The sequence below is a fragment of the Myxocyprinus asiaticus genome, chromosome 29 (genome assembly GCF_019703515.2).
Source record: "Myxocyprinus asiaticus isolate MX2 ecotype Aquarium Trade chromosome 29, UBuf_Myxa_2, whole genome shotgun sequence".
Classification (NCBI taxonomy): Eukaryota; Metazoa; Chordata; class Actinopteri; order Cypriniformes; family Catostomidae; genus Myxocyprinus; species Myxocyprinus asiaticus.
The window spans coordinates 21,339,156-21,363,969 of NC_059372.1; the positions used below are offsets into that span (position 1 = coordinate 21,339,156).

A 24,814-nucleotide genomic window follows, 5' to 3' on the forward strand; every position below is an offset into this window, starting at 1 on the left:
GCAGATGTGTATGTTTAGAGGTGAGATTCCACATGCATCTCATATCTTGTCACTGAATAGCTTGTATTTTTCTTCTTTTAGCCTTTATTCAAATAGCTGGGGACAAAATATCACACCCACACAAACTTTCTTAAAAAATATTGCCAAACCTATTTGATATTTCTTTTCATTTTCCACATGATAATGAATAAGTAACTACCAGGATAACCAGGATTGGTTTTCCCCCATGGTAATTCATGTCCTATAGATAACTGGTGTTGCCTACTTTATCAGTGTGTTAATGCAAGACTTTGGTTGTAATCATATTAAGGATTCCAGTCTTAGATGTCTGTGGGTTTAATGAAATTGTTAAAACTTTCATTTTTATAGATTGGGCAATGTTTGAAATCACAGAGGGTATTTTTTTTATCGTTGCATTTATGTCAAGTAATATTTAGAATTGGATAATATTTAAAGCTTCAATTTGCTTGAAAAAGATGATTAAGGTACCTTGACAATGCTTGAAAAGAAGCTGTACGAACCCTGATTTAAATGTGCTTGTTTTCGATAGGGGTGGGATTCACAAGGTAACTGGCGATACGATATTATAGTGCTATTTAGGTCACGATACGATATTATTGCGATTTATTTTTGGTGTATTGCAATTCAAAATTATGATATATTGTGAAATTTCACTCAGTGTTTCTCATTTGTCTTTATTGGACTTCAGAGAACTGTTACCAAATCACCAAATTCATTGTTAAATTAATATAAAAGTGCCAGTTTACGACACAAGGCCTGTTTATTTCCTAATATCTATGTACAATGCAAAGCCATAAGCATCTAAATGTAAATAATGGGTCCTTATTTCTGTGGTTAAGTCAATGTGACTAGTCTTTCTAAAAATAAATTACAGTATTTATGAATACAATAGCAGCCTAAACACCTCAAAATCATTATTTATTACAACACAGTCTAAAAGGTTAGCAATACGATACTAACATTTTTGTCAAAATACCTCGTTTATGTAAAACTGTAATACATTTTAGTAACGGTGGGTGATTATGTGTAAAGCATGATAACTGCACCTTCTAAGGGACTGCTATTGATTTCCTAGATCAATTTGGCTAAGATAAAAAAAATTCCCATCACCATAATTTGAAAAAATGTAAATAATAATATAGATACTTGGCCTGCAAATATCAATACAATATCATAAGGAAAAATGTTGTGATATTTCAGTATTTTTCCCCACCTCTACCCTTTCATTATATCACAGATTATGTCTATCAAACTGAATGAATGTTTTGGAAAGTCTGTTGTGTGAATGTTTAAGGAGCCACAGAGTCGACGTAGCAGCCTTGGCCCTCAGAGAGCCTGTCTCTTATCTCCTTCTTAAAAAGAAAGTACAGACTCTTAGGGCCTGTGAAGACAGGCACACGACTTATCCCAACTACCTTGACACCATCTCAACCCATTAAAGACTCTCATGCAAATATCTCTTTTCTTCTTTTCATTTTTGTGTGAATCTTCCTTCCCTGCAGCTCCCAACCCATGTGCGGCTAATGATGGGAAAGGGCCATGCTCTCATCTGTGCCTCATCAACTACAACCAGACCTTCTCCTGTGCCTGCCCACACCTCATGAAGCTCAAAGCAGACAAGCACACCTGCTATGGTAGATACAAAAATAAATAAATTATACATTTAAACACATTTTAAAATTGTATCAGCTAAAGTGGTTAGAAAACTTCCATGATGGTTCTGGGCAGTATTTGCTCAAAAAACATGCCTGAATCCACACTTAAGGTGCTTTCAAACTTGGTTTGATTGCTTGGACCGAACCCAAGTTCGTTTCCTCCCCCTCCTACTATTATCTGGGCCAGATTCACCATCCGATTAAGTCATAAACGTGTGTACAAGCGGAAGCTGTTTACCGCTGTAACTAGGTATCAACTCGAGAATACGTCACTGTGTTAAGTGAAGTATTAAAGTTTGTCTCTTTGGATTTACCACGAAAACTTGCTATGCACAGAACAACACTTGTGTTTGTCTCCCACGGATGCATTGAATATGCAATGATGTGATGAATATTAGCATTTGTCTGCCACGGAATCGTGGATACGTTGCAAGAGATGTGAAGAATGTGAGCTTCCCTCTGAAGGTGGTGTATTTGGACACAAGCAGTTGTGAGAAATGCATTATACCATAATAATTGCGATCGTGAGTCTTTATAATTATATGTCATCACATACGTCATCATAAGCGGTTTACTTCCGCGATTTGGTACGATTGCGTTCATATTATCAGCGAACCGTACCAGACTTCACATGAACCATACCCCAGACCACATTTTCAAGTGGACCCGGGTGCGCAAAACAGCGTTCACACCACCCAAATGAACCAAATTTGATGTCATTCGACACACCAAATGTTCTAGTGTGAAAACACCCTTTGAAAATCCTTTGGCTTACTATTTTCAAAATACAGTACTATAATTTTTGAGATGCAATCATTTTTATCTTGCTCACCATTTAGGATTGATAGTATACGAAGTGGGACACGGTGGCACAGACTTTTTGTTTTAGTTTCTTTTCACATTGGCACTAGACCCTCAATGTTAGGTTTTTCAAAGCTAGCTTTGAGGTTGTTAGTGGTCTTTTGTGGGCTGTAAAAGTGCACCCTGCTGCCCTGACAGAATCAGTGTTTAGTATTCTGCAGCACATTACTTCCCAATGGAGAGAAGATTGAATGGAACAGATTACCTGTAATTTCACTGATATTTTAACAGCGACATTAGGCAGTGGCAAACGCAGGACTAGGAGCCATTCTCTGTCTGTTCAGGATTCTAAATTTACATTCTACATTTAAAGGTTTCTCTATTAATATGAGGTCATAAAAGCTACATGCACAATCATAATTGAAAAAAAAAACAATAGTAAATGTAGAATGTGGATTCTCTTATAGAGAAGGGAGATCATGATTTCATACAAGACTGTAGGCTCTGCTTAGCATGCTGTCTGTGCATAGCTCAGTATTTTTGTTTAGTAGATCAGCGTTTGAGATTGAAAAGCTTGGCTACCTATGCAACAGGTAGCACTGATTTTTAACTGTTTCTTCGGAAATGCATTTATATAGTGGTTTTAGTTATTTCAGGTTTTCAGTTGTGTTTTTAATCCTCACTCTTATGGATTCTCCCAAATGATGCATCCGTCCCATAAAAACTTACTTTGGAGGTACCATGGTACAGTGCTTGGTATAAGTATCACATGGTAATACCATGGCACTGCACAGTATATGGGTAGGTGGCATAAAATGTCCATGAACTTTGTTTTATTCAACATCAAGGTTTTAATTTACAATTTTATATATGTTTTAGGGATAAGTAAAACAAAAGTTTTGCACAATTTATAAACACCCTCTTGCCTTTACTAGGTTTCTCCATTAATATGAGGTCATAAAATCTACATGTATAATCCTAATTGAATAAACAATAGTTTAAAATTAGCTTTCAATTATAGCATGTAACAGCACAGGACACTGCTGAAAATTGTATGCACATGGCACTTTGTCGCCGTTTCCACCTGGTATTACGATGTATCTTGGGTGATCCGATCATATGTGCTCAAGTGAGATGCATCGCTGTTTACATCTGGTCGCTTAAATGTGTATCCTGAAATTTAAGCTAAGCACAAGCGCAACATTTTGAGCAGAATTCTCAGTTATTTTAGTGGATTACCTGTATTAAAAGTGCTTCAGATGTTCGTGCTTGTCATCTGTGTTGATATCAGACACACTAAAGAAGATCCATGAAGCTCTCGTGATTGTGTATGCATCCGCTTTTTTAATTTTCTGATTGGGCGGTTATTTCCTTTTAAAGCCGCTCGTAACCTGCAAAGTTTAAACTATTGTTTTAGCGCAGCGGTTGACTGACAGGTGAGGAGTGGCACTTTGCTGCTGCTGGGACGCATACAGGACGCATTAGCATTTACACCTCAAATGCAATGCGTTTTTGAATGTGGTTTTTGTGATCCGATCACAAAACATTTCAGATCCTGTTTAGACCTGTATTTTGGGCTGACCACATGTGATCGGATCACCTGAAACGCATCTTAATATCAGGTGGAAACGGGTTCTTTAAGGAACTTCAAGGATACCATAGTACTACCATGGAAATTCTGTGAAAGACGGTATTCTGCATAGCAGTTTGAAAATATTGTGTAAAAATCTAGCATTTTACAAAATAAGAAATTGCTGTGCAAGTCTAGTCATTTGTGTTCCACATCGAGTATTGCTGTGTATTTATAACAGTATTGTTATAATTAGTGTCATTGACTCTTGTTCACTTCCATTAATTTTCTCATCTAGAGTTTAGTCAGTTCCTGCTGTACGCTCGTCAGATTGAAATCCGAGGAGTGGACATTGATAATCCCTATTACAACTACATAATCTCGTTCACTGTACCTGACATTGACAATGTAACGGTGGTGGATTATGATGCTCTGGAACACCGAATCTACTGGTCTGACGTTCGCACTCAAACGATCAAAAGAGCCTTCATCAATGGGACTGGTGTGGAGACGGTTGTGTCTGCTGGTGAGATATCAGTTTGAGCACAAAGCCAAGAGCTATTGTTTTAATTTAATACATAGTGTCTTAGAAGCAGATGGCATTGAAAGAGACAGATTTACATATAGTTTATGTGCTATACTGCATACATTTTTTTTCTTTGTCATATTTTGTGGCATCAGTTTGCAATTCACTTTCCAATCCTTTCTAGACCTCCCTAACGCACAGGGTTTGGCTGTGGACTGGGTCTCCAGAAACCTCTTCTGGACCAGCTATGATGTCAATAAGAAACAGATCAATGTTGCACGACTGGACGGGTCCTTCAAGAATGCTGTAATCCACGGACTGGACAAACCTCACTGTTTGGTGCTTCATCCCATTCTGGGGTGAGTCTAAGTACACACACATTCACTCATTCTCCCTCCATTAGATCTGCTTTTTTTTTGGAAGCCACAGTAGACTTGAGTAGACAGAGATTTGGGGAAGAGTAGACTGTGCAAATGAACAAGATCAGAATTAGGCAGAAAGTATGTATATTTCTCTTGAGTCAGAGAATATGACTGCCTGTCCTTATATTGCACTGAAGAGGTGCACTATAGTTTCCCGTACTCTCACTTCACTATCTGTTACTGTGTGGCTGATGTGAACCAGATGTGTTAGTTTTTAGTACCAGCTTGCTAGTTTCTAGACCTGCCCGTTTCTAATAAAAATCATGGGCTTGTGCATGCAGACAGTGTGAGTAACTTGACATGTGTTTGGCATGTTCCCCCATGTGTTTTTGCATTCATTTCGGTGGTTCGTAACAGCCAGCATGTCATGTGATATTTTTCTTTTTCTTTTAATTAGTCTACAAAAGGAATACAATTTACTCAAATACTCTTAAGTGCCCATTCACACTTTTGTTTTATATGCTGCTTCACTCATGTGCAATCTGCAGTGAAAGCCATTCACACATCTGCCCAAAATAAGATATGCCTATCATCATTCTTTTGTCTGTATTCTTCCCATTTACACTCTTTATACACCAGTCTTTGCAGTTGTATCGGTGTCATCATAAATTACAATAACAGAATGTAACCGGTGCATATTACGGCCACGTATAGCGTATTAGCGCATTGGCGTAATGTATTCAGAATGTAAACCAGACAAATTGCGTATTTTCTACTGCATATATATTACTTTAAATCGTCATCGTGGGGTTAAAAAAGCATCTTTTACTGATCTAGTGTGAATTCTACTCATAGAACGAGGCATCAAGTCATTTCAATGTCACATTAATTAAGGTTTTACTGAGCATTCTCATATTGAAATGTACCTCTAAACACCTCCCACAGCGGTGTGAACAATATACATTTGCTTGGCTGTTTCAAACTTCTTTTTTCCCCTGAAATGAAGAATGTCTCCAGAAGTATATTGATGCCTTTATCAAGTAATCACAAACAACTGCAAAAAGAAATGGAAAGTCTTTGGTCAAAAAGAAGTTTGAACCCTGTCCATAGCTGCTATATATCCTCTTATTCTTTGACTTTTGTTTGTTTACAGAAAGCTGTACTGGACTGATGGCGACAACATCAGTATGGCTAACATGGACGGCACCAACCGCACATTGCTCTTCTCCAATCAGAAAGGCCCAGTGGGTAAGCAGCCTGTTAGACTGGTGAATCGTGCACCTTTCCATTGCCCATAGCTACATAAATGTTGGCAGGCAAGTCTCTACACATCTCTAGGTGGTGATGTTTTACGTGTTTGTTTTGACCTATGGCAGGTCTGTCCATTGACTTTGATATGGAGCAGCTCTACTGGATCAGCTCAGGGAACAGCACCATAAACCGCTGCAAGCTGGATGGCTCTGGATTGGAGGTCATTGAAGGAGTGAAAGGCAAACTCACCAAAGCTACCGCCCTTGCCATCATGGGTGAGATAATACAATCAACTTGTTTATCCACATGAATTCTTAAAGTTCAGAAGTGTCTATCTAGATTTCTGAATAAAAAATGTGATTTGTGATAACTTCTTGGCATATTTTGTTTTATGTGCAGGAAATAAGCTGTGGTGGGCGGATCAAGGCACAGATCAGATCGGTACATGTGACAAAAATGATGGGGGCAACTGGAAGGTTCTCCGAAATAACACCTCACCCATGATGCATATGAAGATATACAATGAGACCGTACATCACCTGGGTGTGTATTGGTCCTTGCATACATTGCATACTTGATTATTTACAAGTTTATCAATAGATATTTTTTTAGGGATGCACCGAAATTTCGGCCACCGAAAATGGCATAAAATGCTATTTTCGGTTTATCAAACGAAAGAGAAAATTTGAAGAGAAAACTGTTACTTTAAAATCCGGTAACAGAAACACTGACATGGAGAAAAGCACTGGTTATGTAAAAAGATCCTCATTTAATTACATTAAATGTAAACAGCGGGTGATGATTGATTATACAGTATATTGAAAATCCACCTGAACGAGCGCAACAGCACAAAATAATTAACTCACTGAAGTTTATGAAAGCATACTGTGGTAAAAATGTAAATGTGATAATTTCTTCTCAATCATGGCAATAATGATAATATGATACAAGATCATGGCCAGATTCAAGGAAAACTAACAGAAATGGAAAATATGCATTTTGTTGTATATTCTTAGGTTCTTTTAGCACTTTGTAGGGTAAAGATGTGTTTTATATTAGCCAAAAATCAGTTTTTACATCTATAGAGTGGTACAATATTTTAAAAGTTGATATATACTGTATATAACATTTAGGGGCCGTTTACACGACAATGTTTTCAACTAAAAACAGAAAACGTTTTATGCGATTTGGCTGTTCGTTTACACGACAACGGCGTTTTGTGGCCTGAAAATGCAAACGTTTGAAAACGGGTTTCAAAGTGCAAGTTTTTGAAAACGATGCCGTTATCGTCTCCGTGTAAACATACAAAAATGCGAATTTGTGAAAACGATGACGTCATACGCACGCATATTACGTGTTCAGTCTATAGGCATGCACGCGAGTACTTCAAAGCAACGTGCGAGACATTCAAAACTACAATGGCAGACTACAGGACTGTGTTTGTGCTGCTCAAGATTGAGTTTATTGACGCTTCTCCAGCAAAGTGTAGATTTACTGCATCACTTCTACGACCAGCGGTTGCCATCTTCATTGTTTGTATTCACCGCTCTGTGGAAGAATGCTTATATGCGCAGGCGCGTAGTGTTTCTTTACAAAGTGACATCGCCAACTACTGGCCCGGCATGCATAATACAGCCTTTTTAGTCGTTTTTGAGGATCCGTGTGAACGGGGATCATTTTGACAACGTTATCGTCTGTACGCGAAACTTTTCAAAAACGCAAAGGAAAAACATTTCCGTTTTTAGTACATCGTTGTCGTGTAAACGTACTCTTTTAAACGTAATAATTTGTAAACGTAATAATTTGTTTATTCCAAACAAAGTCTTAATTTAAAAAAAAAAAAAATATTTTTTTTTTATATCAATTGAAGTACTGGTACTTTTGACATCCTTAATACAAACTATAAATAGGTGAAGATACAATTGGTGCTATTAATGTGTTTGTCTTTGATATCTAGGTAACAACCTCTGCAGTAAGAACAATGGCGACTGCTCTCAGCTCTGCCTGCCAACTTCACCAACTACAAGAGCCTGTATGTGCACAGCTGGATATAGCCTGAGGAGTGGCCAACAGTCCTGTGAAGGTAATAAAAGCACACAAAAACATACTTTGCCGATGTGCACCATTTGCTTTTATATGACTGTGTTCTAAAATTTGTGTGTACTTCACTATTTTATGAAGGCATGGGCTCCTTTTTGCTGTACTCTGTGCATGAGGGCATCCGTGGCATCCCCCTGGACCCATCAGATAAATCTGATGCCCTGGTACCAGTGTCAGGCACCTCTCTAGCTGTGGGCATTGACTTCCATGCTGGTGAGTCCACAAATACCAGATTATACACAGTTAGAACAAGCAGTACAAAGATTTACAATGGAGCTACTGTAGCGTGAGGTGCTTTGTGCTTTTTGTGCTCTTTAGAGAATGACACCATCTACTGGGTTGACATGGGCTTGAGCACTATCAGCCGAGCCAAGAGAGACCAGACCTGGAGAGAGGACATTGTGACCAATGGAATCGGACGTGTGGAAGGCATCACCGTTGACTGGATTGCAGGTGTGCAATTTCACAACCACACAATTAAAACACATATAAGATTTCACACAAATTACAGCTTTACATATTTATGGTCATATTGCTGCTATTGTGTTTTGTGTAAATAGGGAACATCTACTGGACTGATCAAGGCTTTGATGTTATTGAGGTGGCCAGGCTCAATGGCTCGTTCCGATACGTAGTCGTCTCTCAGGGTCTGGACAAACCTCGAGCCATTGCTGTGCATCCAGAGAGAGGGTGAGGGAATGTCTCAAAACATAAAGTGGGGCTGTGAATTTGTGCGTGTGAACATGAGAGTTTTTGATCATGATTACACTGCCAGTAGCAATTAAAGGAAATGCAATGGGGGCTGAAAAATAGAGGTTTGAAAATCAATAATGTATATTTCTTGGATATGTGTGTGGTATATGTACAGGTATCTGTTCTGGACTGAGTGGGGTCAGTATCCGCGTATCGAAAGGGCTCGTCTTGACGGCTCTGAGAGAATAGTGCTTGTCAATGTCAGTATCAGCTGGCCAAATGGCATCTCCGTCGACTACCAGGTTTGGATATAAACACGCTGTATTTCTTTGCCAGGACAAGATGAAAGTTGATTATTGTTCCATAATACAATTGATAATCAGGCTGTATAGTACCTTTCATCAGAGATTTGGTAATCAGACAGTGTTGGATAGACTACTTCTCAAATGTAATCTGTCACTGATTACAAATTACACAAGTAAAATTATAATCAGTGATGTAATCTGTTATATTACACTTTTAGATATCTAATTACTTTTGAAGTTCTCATGGCATGTTTTGATAAATCTATTTTAATGTGTAAAAAAATAACTGTAATCTGATTACACATTTTTAAATGTAATCTAATTACACATTCCAGATTAAATGTAGTCCATTAATACCCAACACTCAGTAAATATGCTTCTAAAAACAGGGTTCTAGCAGTGAAACCTTTTCCTACAGTGAGTGTGTAATTTTATCTGATTTGTAGGAGGGCCTGCTGTATTGGTGCGATGCCCGCACAGACAAAATTGAGCGCATTAATCTGGAGACTGGAGAAAACCGTGAGCTGGTGCTGTCCAGTAACAACATGGACATGTTTGCAGTTTCTGTGTTTGAAGACTACATCTACTGGAGTGACAGGTGCAAACACATCATTCCTTTACGATTACCTATTATTACATCACATTTCGTACTCACGCCCACATTTTGTACTCATGCCCATGTTTCTCTTTTTTTGATAATGTTCACTTGATAGGTATATATTACAGCGGTAATAAGCTGTTTATCATCTTTTATTTCCAATAGGACTCATGCCAATGGCTCCATCAAAAGAGGGAACAAGGACAATGCCACAGATATGGTTTATCTTAGAACAGGCATTGGTGTGCAGCTCAAAGACATTAAAGTCTTCAACCGTGCCAGGCAACAAGGTATGTACCCATTTAATCAAGCACTTTGAAGCAAAGCACTTCATATCAAACAAAAGGCATCAGCAAGTGAGATAAACAAGCTTAGTAATGCACTACAGACCACATAGCTGTAATGTGTAGGCATTTGCTTTTTCAGATATTGACATTATATAGCAGTGTTGAGGAGTAACCAGTGGAAATCTCATCAATGAAATTATTGACAAAAAAAATTCTCAAGACGAAGCTTGAAGATAACTAAACGATTTTAATTAAAATATACAGTTGACAAGAAAAAAATAATACTGCAAGATATTAACAATGCACAAAAAATTTATTAAGAAGAAAACATGAATGTGCGCTTTACGTAAAAACAAGTTGTCTGAAACAGAAAATTAAAGCATGTTCACATTAATACATTTTTATACATTTTTCAGTGTTTGAATATTTGGTTAAAGTTTGGTCTGTTACAATTTTGCATTTTCCAAATAATGTTCTACTAAAATGTTATTTTAGTATGAACTCAAATGCCATTTCAGTCTTAAATGAATGACTTAAAGGGATAGTTCACCAAAAATGAAAATGTTCTCATCATTTACCCTCATGCCATCCCAGATGTGTATGACTGACTTTCTTCTGCTGAACACAAATGAAGATTTTTAGAAAAATATCTCCACTCTATAGGTCCTCACAGTGCAAGTGAACGGGTAACAAAATTTTTAAGCTCCAAGAGGACATAAAGGCAGCATAAAATCAATCCATATGACTCTAGTGGTTAAATCAATGTCTTAGAAGCGTTATGATAATTGTGGGTGAGAAACAAATCAATATTTAAGTCCTTTTTTACTATCAATCTCCACTTTCACTTTCTTTTTGTTTTTGGTAATTTGCATTCTTCATGCATATCGCCACCTCCTGGGCAGGGAGGACAATTTATAGTAAAAAAGGACTTAAATATTGACCTACATGTCAATATAATATAACAATATAATTTGTCAATATAACAAATAAATGTTTCTCACCTACACGATCATATCGCTTCTGAAGATATAGATGTAAACACAGAAGTCTTAAAGATTAGTTTTATGCTGCCTTTACATGCATTTTGGAGCTTCAAAATGTTGGTACCCATTCACTTGCATTGTGAAGACCTACACAGCTGAGATATTCTTCTAAAAAATCTTCATTTGTGTTGTGCAGAAGAAAGTAAGTCATTCACATCTGGGGTGGCATGGGGGTTTGTAAATGATGGCAGAATTTAAATTTTTGGGTGAACTATCCCTTTAAATTAATAAATATGACATGACAAGATATTGACAAAATTTGAAGGATATATTCGTCAAAAGACTGAAACTATGACTAAAATGAAAAAAACTGTAAAAATGAACACTGGGAGTAACTAACTAAAATTAGTGACACTTCTAATTTAAATGTAATTTTTTCAATAGCATGAATGTAGGAGTTGTTTTTCCAATAACAAGCTACTTTTTTTCCAACGAGTAGTGGTGTAGTGTTATTGAACGCTTCATTGCTGTTCTTGTAACATTATATTGCACGCACAGATTTAAAGACAAGTGAACTGGGGCATTACTTTAGTAATGTAGTTAGTTACTTTTTGTTTTAGCTTGTAGTGTAGCTAACAGCATTATCAGTAGAATAGCTTGACTCTAGCTGAACTACTTTAAAATATGAGTAGCTTGTAGCTTGACAAGATACAGTTTTTAAAACTTTGTATAAAGTTAAATTAATGGAAATCACTTAAAATCCTTTGCAGGCACCAATGTTTGTAAATACAACAATGGTGGCTGTGAACAGCTGTGTCTGTTTCGCGGTAACGGCAATCGTACCTGTGCCTGCGCACACGGCATGCTGGCAGAGGACGGCCACAGCTGCAGAGACTATGACGGCTACCTCCTCTACTCTGAGCGCACGATACTGAAGAGCATTCACCTGTCAGATGAAACGAATCTCAATGCTCCCATTAAACCCTTTGAAGACCCAGAGCACATGAAGAATGTCATCGCTCTTACATTTGACTACAGGGGTGGCGGTGGAAAAGGAGCCAACCGGATCTTCTACAGTGACATCCACTTCGGGAACATTCAGCAGATCAGCAATGACGGCACCGATCGCAAGACCATAGTGGAGAGTAAGTGTGTGATACATAGATCTTTTTATAGGATTGTGCTCAGTTCTGCATGCCTTGCCCCTTACCAAAAAAGATTGCACTTTATATTAGGTATCTTTAACAACTATGTACTTACATTAAAACTTTAAGCATTTGATACAATGTTCTTACCTGTATTGTGTACATACATGTTCTGCAAAACTATCATAAGATTCAAATTTGCAGCTTCAAAGGTTAGTTTCAACAGAATTTGTACTTTAGACCTTTGTTTTCTAGAAAAACTAGCTTTACTGTGAACAACATTTGGTTTTTCAACCATTAAAAATATGAACAGTGTAACGATTTACAGATGGAGAAACACAGAGTCCCATATCTCAGGGATTTAATTATACAGGGCCTTAAATATGGAGATTCAAAAGGTCTGAACCAGAATCTAAAAGGATATTATGATGTCTTGAATACTTCTGGAGTTTTAGACACTCCAACTTTGTAAAATCAATTTTGGGACACCATTAACATACTGTATAACAACGTGGTGATGAATTCAACCGATGTTTAGTAAAAGGCCAATCTATTTCTGTTAAAAAATTAAATAATGACACTGCCACTTTTCTAAGGTCATTTTTGTTAAGTATAGTTTCCTTTCAAATCTACTCAGTAAATATGAATCCATGGCATTTAATATTTTGGCTTTCATAATTTTTTTTTTCATCTTGCTTCAGAAAAAGTATTAACAAAATTAAAAAAAAATCAGATGGGAAAGTATCTGAATTTGATTAGTTTGACATGTAATAACCCATCTTTAATTTTTAGCCTATGCAGAGTTGCAGTTTAATGGCACTAAACTAGTGGCCACTCTACCTGGAATAAAATCGGTCTATGCATTGTACCCTCATTTAGCCAATACTTCTGTGAGCATTTAGCCATCAAACAGTCTAACAATCTAAGATACAGTATAATGCAAGCATTTAAAATGCTTCTGCATTTGCAGTTTTGTTGATGTCGTCATCTGCAATATCTTCCATACAAATAATCAGTAAAGAAAGAAAACATGCAGCATTTTGCAATAATGCTCAATGCTTTTCCACCTTATTTTAAGTAAATTAAAGTTATTATTTTTGCAATTCTGTTTGGTGATGCTAGTGCAGAAATTAAACACTTCATCTTTAACAGTCAGTGATGGTTATATGGGGTCCAATAATGACCCAAATACAAAAAATTACATAATATACTAGATGTGTTCCCTGGTAAGTCATGTTCTATTTCTGGCAGAACAAATCACTGAAGGTCAAAGATATGTCTGTTATTCTATGTCTTTATCTCAGTAAATAATTAGTCCTGGTATTGATTTTGCATTTTATAACAGAAGCATATTTGAGTCTTCTGCTGGACTCTTCAGTACTTTACCTACAGGGTTGGGGTGGGGTGTCGAGCTCCACAGGATTAAAGGGCTGCACTACAGCTTTTCCTGCTGCATACCTGCAGCCTTTGCAGCACACCTGTTCCAATGCCAGCAGTTCTTGCTGGATCTTATGTGACATGAAAGCATATAGGATTGGATTGGCCACAACCGAGGAACTCGCTAGCAGCCGAGCGAAAACGGCAAAGTTGCGATGTCCATGTGTCGCGATAATACTTGTACTAATGAGCAAGAACATGAGGACATAGGATGGCAGCCAGCAGATGGTGAATATCAACACAAACAGGGCCGATGTCTTGGTCACCTGGCTTTGGTAGCGCTCCAGCTCTGGCGCCCCACCTTGTAGCCGTGTGTTTCGCAGAAAGCTGTTGATTTTGGCGTACATGACGACAATGATGATCAAAGGTAATGCGAAGCTGAACAAGAACAAAATGGCACTGCAGACCACCTGGCTGAGGTCTGATAGGAAAGCAAAGCACAGGATTGGAGAGGTTCTCACTGTGCGGAATGCTAACTGAGGTGCTGCAAGCCCCACAGCTGGAGCCCACATTAGAATCACAGAAACTCGGAGCCAACGCTGCATTCTGTAATGATACGTCCAGGTGGAGTGGACCACAATTAGGTGGCACATTACATCCAATGCAGCTAGAGTGAATACGCTTGCTGAGCTACAGGCCACACCCAGGAAGCTGATGCCTTTGCACAGGTAGCTGCTGAAGGGCCAGTAGCCCAGTGCCATAGCAGCAGTGTGGAAGGGCTGGCAGATGAGCAGCAGCAACTTGAATCAATTTTTTCTCTTCCTTCTGGTCAGGATGTATATGACCAGTGAGTGGCCCACCAGCCTGACCACCATGATTATTGCTTCCAGAGTGGGAGCCAAAACCCGAAGTAATTGCCACTGTAGATTTCCCCAATCATGACTACTATTCATGCTGTCCCCTCACTGAACCAGTGCTACTCCTTTTAAAATGCGGTAAATAACGATGATGATGATTCGCTTATCATTTACCAAAGATGACCTTGAAAATCAGTAGAGTGGCATATATTCAAACTGAAACTTACAGATTGCCATCTGCTTCAGGCTAATAATTAGCCCTATTTGAAGTTAATAGCTCCCTCACATGATATATCCCCCTAGGGAGGTTAGAACTCATTTTAAAACTTTTTGGTACCGAGAAGCTTTATTGTCTTGAAATTTTGAAATGCAGTTTAATGATTTCCGGTCAATTTTTATCACTCAGAACAAAGAGTGAAAGGGTTACCATAAATATTTGTTTAATAATTTGTCAAGTAAAACCATAGCTTTTCTTTAAAGGAATAGTCTACCCAAAATTTAATATTCTGTCATAATTTTCTCCCCCTCATATAATTCCAATCCTGTAACACTTTTTTTCTTAGGCGGAACTCAATAGTAGATCGCAGGCCATCTTTTCGATAAAATGGCAGTAGATAGTGCCTCATAGACCCAAAAGTATCATAAAAGTAGTCCATCCTTGCATATTCCAGGAATATGATTTTGGTGAGAAATAACCGAAACCCAAAGTGAGGATAAGTAAACTAGGACAGGATTTTCCTTTTTGGCTGAAGGTTTTAAAATACCTTGACTCCGCTCTTAGATTTAGAATTGTGAAAGGTTGCTTACCTTACGGACATCCAAAATCCTTGTTTGCTTGTATTGATTGAATAAAACCAAGCAGCCCTGCAAAACATGATTCCCCAAAGCTGTCGATGGCCTCCACATTACAAACAGTCAATTCTACTCGAAGCTAAGTGTCTTCTGTGACTTTCTTATTACAATAAATGTAATTACTCTTCAGATGCATTCCAGTTTCTTTGCATCGCTCTTCCACTGCTTTGGTCAAAGAGTTTTCTCCTGCTATAAGGTTTGCAAGAAGAAGATAACTCCCCTCAAACCATTTACATAAAAGAGCGATGGGGGAGTAGTAGGAAGGAATCCTTTACGCCCAACAACAAAAACTCATAATGAAACTTCCTGACTTAACGGTTCAGGGTAGAGTCAGTGGGTTTCAAGTACTGATATCCACAATCTATTTGACCAAGATACTTGATTATCTAGTTAACACTTTGTATTCTGACCTTTGCTATGTGTGCACATCCCTGCTTCTGTGGTGAAGTCTCGCAGGATTGTACTGTTAACTTGGAATATTTTCTGTAACCAAGTAAACAGTGGATGTTACATAAGGAGCTTGTTATGCTTCCACTGGTCAAACAGCTTGATTGAATACCCTCCTTGTTTGATGTGGGAGTAATTGCTGTCATAAAGCAGTCATTGGTGTGATTCAGCTAGATGCTGCAGAGGCCTTAGTGAGCTCATTAATTTAGTGGAGAGTGACCATTCTTCACTGTGACCTTTGGTAGTTATAGTTCTCTGATGACGCTGACTCAAGAACATTGCTCTGAGTCAAACTTCTCACTCCAACATTGTGTCTGAGGATTTTCCAGTGGTACTCTCTTTGTGGAAGAGCTATCCAGTGTGGTTTAAAGATGCACTGATGCAGGAGTCTTGTATGCATTCACCCATGCATGAAATGACCTGATGACACTAAGCTACTAAACACACACAGGCACCGGCAACAACAGCCACCTCAACCCACTCAACATGCACACATATCATAGGATTAACCTGTTCACTGGGAAAGGATAAGGAGTTTTAATAGAGCTGTCTTGGCACTTGGTTGTACAATTTTAATACAGGTTGAAGTTGTTGACTTGCTTTCTAACAAGTTGATCATATGTTTCATTATGGAACCTTTAGAAGATGTGTGTGTGGTTGGTTGTTACCTATTGGCGCACTTCCACTGCACGTTATGGTTCGACTCGAATCGACTCTGCTCGCTTTACTTTTCTGAGCTTGCTTTTCCACTACAGTTTAGTGCAGCCTCAACGTGGGTGGGATTATAGGTTGATCATCATAGTTGTGCTGCCTCTTCGCGTTGCCCCATCCAGCTCTCGTTGGATCCTTTCCTTGGCTACTAACGAGAGGAACGTCTGCACCTCGTTTATTGACCACGGCGTGGTTTTGCGCACAGCCATTTCTTTTTACAATTCGAAAGTCGTGTGAACAAATTATACTTCTATCGCTGTTGCTAACTTTAAAACTAGTGGGTTGATGTCGCAAATCCAGTGACGCTGGTAGTGACGATTCTCTCTGACCAATCAGTGATCTGCAGGGTTTTGACGTCACATTTAGTATCGGCTTGGCTCGCTTGGAACCTCGACCGAGGTGGTACTAAAACAAGTACCAGGTACTATCCATAGTGGAAAACCCCCAAAAAGCGAGCAGATTAGCTATAGTGTCCTTTTGCAAGCTTGAGCTACTGTATGCAATGAGGCTATGAGGAACAGTGTGTTCATGATAAATATAGTGTTTATAAAACAGGATAACACTGTGCACTATGTTCTAATTTTCAGGAAGTATAATTAACAAAATAATTGCAATAGCATAGGTACTGATGCTTCAGAAATAGCAATTCTGAGTGGAATGCTCTTTGTAATCCATTGATTAATATCAATGTTTGTCTCAACAGACGTAGGATCAGTAGAAGGTTTGGCTTATCACCGCGGTTGGGACACACTTTACTGGACCAGCTACACCACCTCCACTATCACGCGCCACACTGTGGATCAAAGCCGCACTGGAGCTTTTGACAGAGACACTGTAGTCACCATGTCTGGGGACGACCACCCCAGAGCCTTCGTACTGGATGAGTGTCAAGAGTATGTTATGTTTATTTATATGTGCTTTACTTTTACCTATTGCATGATTTTGCTGGGTCACCTATCAAAGATTTTGAAGCATGCTGTGCAGGGAATACCCCACTGATGCCCAGTATAAAGGCCTGTTTGGTCATTTGCTTTCACTTAGGTATGCACACTTTAGTTACTGACGAAAATGTTTGCATTGTTTTGTTGACCACAAAATTCATAGTTTCCCCCCAGCTTTTGGGTCATTTAACTTATTTATGCACACTTTTTTACTGACAAAATTTGTGTTCTAGGTGTTTCTTTTCACGTTTCTTTGTTGTTAACAAAATGCATAACTTCTTTGTTTTCTCCGCTTGATGAAAAACCCAAGCAATAAGATATAAGCTTTTGGGTCATTCATGCACTTTAGTTACTGACGAAAATTTGTGTCGCACTTGGTTGGTGTTGTTTCACGTTGCTTTGTTGTCATGTCACTCCTGGTGTGAAAAAAGCCTTGAACCATCACATTTCAAAATCCAAATGTAAATAACCTCCTCTGCTCTTTCCATCAGCCTGATGTTCTGGACTAATTGGAATGAACAAGCTCCCAGTATCGTACGAGCAACTTTGTCTGGAGCCAACGTTCTTGTGATTGTCAGCAGTAACATTCGCACTCCAAACGGTCTGGCCATTGACCACCGTGCTGAGAAACTCTACTTCTCAGATGCCACGCTGGACAAGATTGAGCGCTGCGAGTATGACGGCAGCCATCGCTTTGTGAGTTCATGCGTAATTTTGTATTTATACACAAAAAAAAAGTATTTTTTTACTTTTTCAGTAGCTATTGCTCTGTTTTACTTATAGCTCAACTGGTAGATCAGTCAATTTCCAGCATAAACACATACTGATATAGTGTAATCGTGAATGTACTGTAAGTTACTTTGGATAAAAGCATCTGCCAAGTGAATGTAAATTTTGCCTGTGTGCACTCTCAGGTGGTTCTGAAGAACGAGCCAGTGCATCCATTCGGTTTGGCAGTGTATGGCGAGTATATCTTCTGGACTGACTGGGTGCGCAGAGCTGTGCTCAGGGCTGATAAATATGGTAGAGATATGAAGGTCCTTCGTGCTGACATTCCACAACAACCAATGGGCATTATCGCTGTGGCCAAAGACACCAATAGCTGTGAGTTGTAGTGAAGACTGACATACCAATGTGCTAGCTTGGGTTTTAACAAGGCTGGTTGAATTTATGGAAGTATAAGTATAATTGAAATTGGCAATTTGTGTATGTGTTCTGTAGGTGAGTTTTCTGCATGTCTCACAAATAATGGAGGCTGTCAGGACCTGTGTCTGCTCACCTCAGAAGGACACGTCAACTGCAGCTGCCGTGGAGAACGCAAACTACTGGGAGACAACACCTGTGTTGGTGAGAGAGAAAAACAGCATTCTACAAGAGAGAAACCAGTGTCTCTTACATACACCGATCAGCCACAACATTAAAACTACCTGCCTAATATTGTGTAGGTCCCCCTCGTGCCGCCAAAACGGTTCCCACAGATCCGTAAAAAGTCTTAAAATGTCTTAAATTCACTCTTCCAAAATTTAAGGTAATAAAAAGTCTTAAATATCTTAAATGATACAACAAAAATCTTAATTATCATTTAAAGAGGTCTTAAATTTGGGGTCGGAAAGACAGGAATCTTGATATGATGTATACGTAGCGTGCCATCTGAGGACCTTGTCCATAAGACGCTGAAACGAGCCAGGCCCCAAACAAACCGAATGGAAGGGTCACAAATTGGTGTAAACCAAACGGTGTGGAGAAGGGCGTTTTATCACGGGATATTGGCGTTAAGGGGATCTGCCAAAATCCCTTTGTCAAATCCAGTGTCGAATAAAAGCAAGCCACGCCCAACCGATCGAGCAGTTTGTCAATATAAGTTTTGTCAAATTTCAACACCGTGTTGACTTTCCTATAATCCACACAGAACTGGACCAAGCCATCGCTCTTAGGTACCAGAACCACCGGGCTGGCCCAATCACTGTGGGATTTCCTCTATTACACCCATATTGAGCATGGCCTTTAATTCTTCCCGTACTACCTGTTTCTTGTGTTCGGGTAGGCGGTAGGGACAACTACATACCACTACCCTGGGGGTTGTCTCGACGTGGTGTTCTATGAGATTAGTGCGGCCGGGGAGAGGCAAGAACATGTCAGAAAAATCCTTTTGCAACCTGGCCACCTCTGTACGTTGCGATGGCGAGAAGTTGTCTCCACAAGGGACCGGGGTGAACTGATTGGCTTTTAGATTCACCTCCGGTCCGAGCTCCTCCCTCTCCGGAACTACCGTCGTCAAGGATACAGGGACCACCTCTCTCCATGGTTTTAGGAGATTGAGGTGGTAAATCTGACGTGCTCCGCCCTTTCCGTACTCATACCATCTCATAGTCAACTTCCCCAACTCGTCGTGTGATCTCAAATGGCCCTTGCCACTTCGTGAGTAATTTCGAGCTCTGTGGGCAGCAATACAAGTACTTTATCTCCCTGTGCAATCTCCCGTAGCCGAGCTCTCCTGTTATACAGCCAGGACTGACGTTCTTGCGCCTGTAGCAAATTCTCCTTTGATACTCCTCCCAGTGTGTGAAGTTTTGCTATCAGGTCAAGAACGTATTGAATTTCATTTTTACTCCATGAAGGTCCCTCCTCCCAGTTTTCCTTCATGACGTCTAGCACGGAGTGGGGCTTACGCCCATATAACAATTCGAACGGGGAAAACCACATGGAGGCTTGCGGGACATCTCGCACTGCAAATAACAGGAGTTCGAGCCACTTATCCCAATTCTGAGCATCTTCGTGCATGAACTTACAAATTATATTTTTTAAGGTCCAATTAAATAGTTCGACCAAGCTGTCTGTTTGTGGATGGTACACGCTTGTCCGAATCGATTTAACCCCCAGTAATTCATTCAACTTGCGTAGTGTACGTGACAAAAGCAGTGCCCTGATCAGTGAGGATTTCTTTCAGAATCCCCACTCGGGAGATAATTCTGAAGAGTGCCTCTGCAACACTATGTGCTGAGATGTTGCACAGAGGCACTGCTTCCGGATATCGCATTGGGTAATCCACCAGGACTAACACAAAGCGATGCCCACGTGCTGTCCGTTCCAATGGCCCGATGAGGTCCATGCAAATTCATTCGAAGGGGACCTCAATCAATCGCTTTTGGAGCGGCCGGCGGATTCACCAGCTGACATTCACGGCATGCTGCACACCACCTGCGAACATCCCCATAAATGCCCGGCCAATAGAAATGGGCTATGAGACTGCTTAGTGTTTTCCTCTGTCCCAAGTGACCTGCCATCAGATTATGATGAGACAACTGGAATAACATTTCCCGACGGCTCTTTGGTATTTTCTTTTGTCTTAGTGTCCTGTGTCACTCTATATAACCAATAATTTAAATTGCAAAATATGGATATGTGAGTGCGATGCCCGGCTGAAGACGTTGACCGTCAAACACGTGTTTCAAGTTTTTGTCTCGTGACTGCTCTAGAAGGAAAACCTCTACCCGGAATTCCCTAAGGACAGGTACAAAATGGATGACACCTCCCCTTCCTCGGCATCAGCCTGACGCAGAGCAGATATAGAAAGCCCAGGCCACGCCTCCCCAACCAGCGCTTCGCACATCCCACACGACTCACTTTCTCACTGGACCCATCCGCACACAACCCCTTCAATAATAATCGAAAAGCCGGCCAATTAGTTCCCAAAATTAGCAGATGGGTGAGGCGAGAATTAACCGCCGCCTCGACATTATGCTTTTGTTCCTGGAATATTATCATGACAGTCATTACAGGATAATCATGAATATCCCTGTGCACACACCTCATCCGATTATTTGCATTCAATGCCCCATTTTGAACCAAGCATTGATGAATTTTTATTTATTTGTTTTTTACCCAATTTGGAATGCCAAATTCCCAATGCGCTTTTAAGGCACCCTGGGATTCGAACTAGCGAACTCCAGGGGTGATAGCTAGCGTCTTTCACCACTGAGCTACCCAGGCCCCGATGAATGGAGGTTTGATTACAACCTGAATCCACCCAGGCTTGGCATGTACCCCCCTTAACACTCACTGGTATCTGATATGTCCCTGCTTGATCGGAGACGGTCGGCGGAGTGTCGAGGACCCGGATCAAGGCCCCCTCCTCCATTACTGGGCACTGATCTCAACCATGACCCGGATCCCCGCAACTCCAGCAGAGCAGCCCAAGCTTCCCGCCTACACCAGTGACAGCAGGTTCGCTCACCAGATGAAGAGAGGGAAGAGACGGGGTTTGTTGTTGCAGGGAACCCCCAAGACCCGGGAACCAGTTTCAGGGGAATGTTCCCCCATTTCTGGGGGAATGGAACAGGGCGGAAGGAAGGGGGGGGAGAGCCGGGGATGAGACTACAGGGGGGTAAAGGGCGTGGGGCACGCCGGCCCCTGGATACACCGCCAGATGGTCTTCCGCCAGCTGGACCGCTTCGTCCACTTCGGCAGCCAGGAGATGAACTGCTCCAACACCACCAAGCTGATGATGTCATCCGCGTCACTGTCCTCCTTAGTCAGCACCCACCGCCGGTAGGTGTCACGGAACTGCTGAGCAAAGGCAAACGGCCAGCCGACCTTGCTCAGCATCAAGGAGCGGAAGCGCTGCCAGTGTTCTTCTGGGCTGCGGCCGACTTGTTGCAGGATGGACTTCTTCAACATTGCGTAGTCCAGGAAGTTTTTGCGCCATGATCTGGGCTTCCTCGGTCAGCAGCGGCAGAAGATGTAGTGCCCATTGCTCCTGTGGCCATCTCGGGGCTTTGGCCGTGTGCTCAAAGAGCTCGAGGTAGGCCTCTGTATCATCTTGAGGCCCCATCTTCGTGAGCAGCACATGAAGGTTTGCTGCCACCAGGGAACGGGTCATCCTCCTGGGCCCAAAGGAGCGTCTCAAAACGCTGCTGCTGCTCCACGCGTAGGTCCACGAGGGCCTGGTGGATGCTGGCAAGGGACCTGAAGACTTCCTTCAGCAGCAATGACTCATATCCTGCTTCCTTTTTTCCCGGGTTTCTGCACCAGTGTAACGTGTTCAATGGAAAGAGGAAGCGGGAGATGGCGATTCCAACTCAGGTATGTCATTTTTATTAATGAAACAAAAACAACAAATGTCCACGTCAAGTGTGACGGTGAAGCTTCAAACAGCTGGCAGCGGCCAACACGCAGACAGTTTCGGTGTCTGTCTCACTCTCTCCCCACACTCTGAGGTCTGGCCCCTTTTATTTCTCCCGTCTCTCGCTGCGGACACAGAAACAAGCAATTACCAACAATTAATTTCAGGTGAGAACACTTACCGCTTACACTCTTTCCAGACGAATGCTCAACAATGCCCTCGCCTCCACAGTTTACTTTTAATTATTTATATTGTAATATGTTGTAGATTATTGTAGGAGTGCACATTTTATTTCCCTTATCTGTTTGAATGAGCAGCTGGATGCAGTGAAGCGCAAACATATAAAAATAAGAGTCCTCAGTGTATTTCAGCCTTCAAAATTAAATTTTCCATGCTATGAATCAAATCTCATATCCATGATTTATTTTGAGTTTGTGTGGGTTTGTTTTGGAATGGGGATACGGTATTAATTGTATTTGTTCAGGTCTTGAAAAAGGTCTTAAAAAGTCTTAAATTTGACTTTAAAAACTCTGCAGCAACTCTGTCTGACCGATCAAGGCATGGATTCCACAAGACCGCTGAAGGTGTCCTGTGGTATCTGGCACCAAGACATTAGCAGCAGATCCTTTAAGTCCTGTAAATTGTGAGGTGGGGCCTCCATGGATCGTACTTGTTGGTCCAGCACATCCCATAGATGTCGGATTGAGATCTGGGGAATTTGGAGGCCAAGTCAACACCTTGAACTCTGTCATGTTCCTCAAACCATTCATGAACAATTTTTGCTGTGTGGCAGGGCGCATTTTCCTGCTGAAAGAGGCCACTGCCATCAGGGAATACTGTTGCCATGAAGGGGTGTATGTAGTCTGCAACAATCTTTATGTAGGTGGTACGTGTCTAAGTAACATCCACATGAATGCCAAGTTTCCCAGCAGAACATTGCCCAGAGCATCACACTGCCTCTGCCGGCCTGCATTCTTCCCATGGTGCATCCTGTTGCCATCTCTCACGACGCACATGCTGCCATCTCTCACGACGCACACGCACCCGGCCATCCACATGATCTAAAAGAAAATGTGATTCTTCAGACCAGGCCACCTTCTTCCATTGCTCCATGTTCTGATGCTCACGTGCCCATTGTAGGCGCTCTCGGTGGTGGACGGGTCAGCGTAGGCACTCTGACTGGTCTGCGGCTACGCAGCCCGATACACAGCAAACTGCGATTCGCTGTGTGTTCCGACACCTTTCTATCATGGCCAGCACTAAATTTTCAGCAATTTGTGTTACAATAGCTCTTCTGTAGGATCAGACCAGACGGGCTTGCCTTCGGTCCCCACGCACATCAATGAGTCTTGTGCGCCCATGACCCTGTCACCGGTTCACAGGTTGTCCTTCCTTGGACCACTTTTGGTAGGTACTAACCACTGCATACCGGGAACACCCCACAAGACCTGCTGTTTTGGAAATGCTCTGACCAAGTCATCTAGCCATCACAATTTGGCCCTTGGTAAAGTCGCTCAGATCCTTACGCTTGCCCATTTTTCCTGCTTCCAACTCATAAAACTGAAAAACTGACTGTTCAATTGCTGCCTAATATATCCCATCCCTTGAAAGGTGCCATTGTAATGAGAAAATAAATGTTATTCACTTCACCTGTCAGTGGTTTTTCATGTGAGAAGTAAATAATCTGAACATATATCTCTGTCTCACTCAGCGGAGAACACAACCTGTAACAGCGTGGATGAGTTTGAGTGTGGAAACGGTGACTGTATTGACTACAGCCTGACCTGTGACAGTCTAGCCCACTGCAAGGACAAGTCGGATGAGAAACAGTCTTACTGTGGTAAGAATACTGCTGCGTCTGTATTTACTGGTCTACAGTTTATCTAATTATTAATTAGGCTACTTGATAAAAATGTCAGCATCTGTTTTTCTCTGTTTAGAAAGCTTGATGTTTGAAGTGTCGATTTGATCTCTCTCTGGTTGCAGCTAACCGCATGTGTAAGAAGGGCTACAGACGCTGCATTAATGGACGCTGTATAAAGCACAGTTCCTGGTGTGATGGCACTGATGACTGTGGAGATGGCTCAGATGAGCTGCCCTGCAACAGTGAGTGACAAACAAACCAAAAAAATGGACAGAGAAAGGAAATGGGGAAATACGATGTGTTTGTCTCTCTTGTGTAGTTTGTCAAAGGCAAAACCAAGACTGGT

General features: G+C 40.9%; 1 protein-coding gene across 1 annotated transcript in view; it reads left to right on the top strand.

The window, feature by feature from the left end:
* LOC127419590 (low-density lipoprotein receptor-related protein 1-like) overlaps positions 1 to 24,814 on the top strand; it is a 220,280-nt gene that overhangs the window by 136,968 nt on the left and 58,498 nt on the right. The window contains exons 28-47 of the mRNA XM_051661097.1: positions 1,524 to 1,655; positions 4,346 to 4,573; positions 4,758 to 4,932; positions 6,089 to 6,183; positions 6,312 to 6,461; positions 6,586 to 6,729; positions 8,144 to 8,269; positions 8,368 to 8,499; positions 8,605 to 8,739; positions 8,847 to 8,976; positions 9,155 to 9,281; positions 9,731 to 9,882; positions 10,048 to 10,172; positions 11,923 to 12,297; positions 17,245 to 17,434; positions 17,974 to 18,178; positions 18,397 to 18,586; positions 18,704 to 18,829; positions 24,316 to 24,444; positions 24,591 to 24,710. Coding sequence (XP_051517057.1) covers positions 1,524 to 1,655; positions 4,346 to 4,573; positions 4,758 to 4,932; positions 6,089 to 6,183; positions 6,312 to 6,461; positions 6,586 to 6,729; positions 8,144 to 8,269; positions 8,368 to 8,499; positions 8,605 to 8,739; positions 8,847 to 8,976; positions 9,155 to 9,281; positions 9,731 to 9,882; positions 10,048 to 10,172; positions 11,923 to 12,297; positions 17,245 to 17,434; positions 17,974 to 18,178; positions 18,397 to 18,586; positions 18,704 to 18,829; positions 24,316 to 24,444; positions 24,591 to 24,710 — 3,186 coding nt within the window. The remainder of the gene's footprint in view (positions 1 to 1,523; positions 1,656 to 4,345; positions 4,574 to 4,757; positions 4,933 to 6,088; positions 6,184 to 6,311; positions 6,462 to 6,585; positions 6,730 to 8,143; positions 8,270 to 8,367; positions 8,500 to 8,604; positions 8,740 to 8,846; positions 8,977 to 9,154; positions 9,282 to 9,730; positions 9,883 to 10,047; positions 10,173 to 11,922; positions 12,298 to 17,244; positions 17,435 to 17,973; positions 18,179 to 18,396; positions 18,587 to 18,703; positions 18,830 to 24,315; positions 24,445 to 24,590; positions 24,711 to 24,814) is intronic.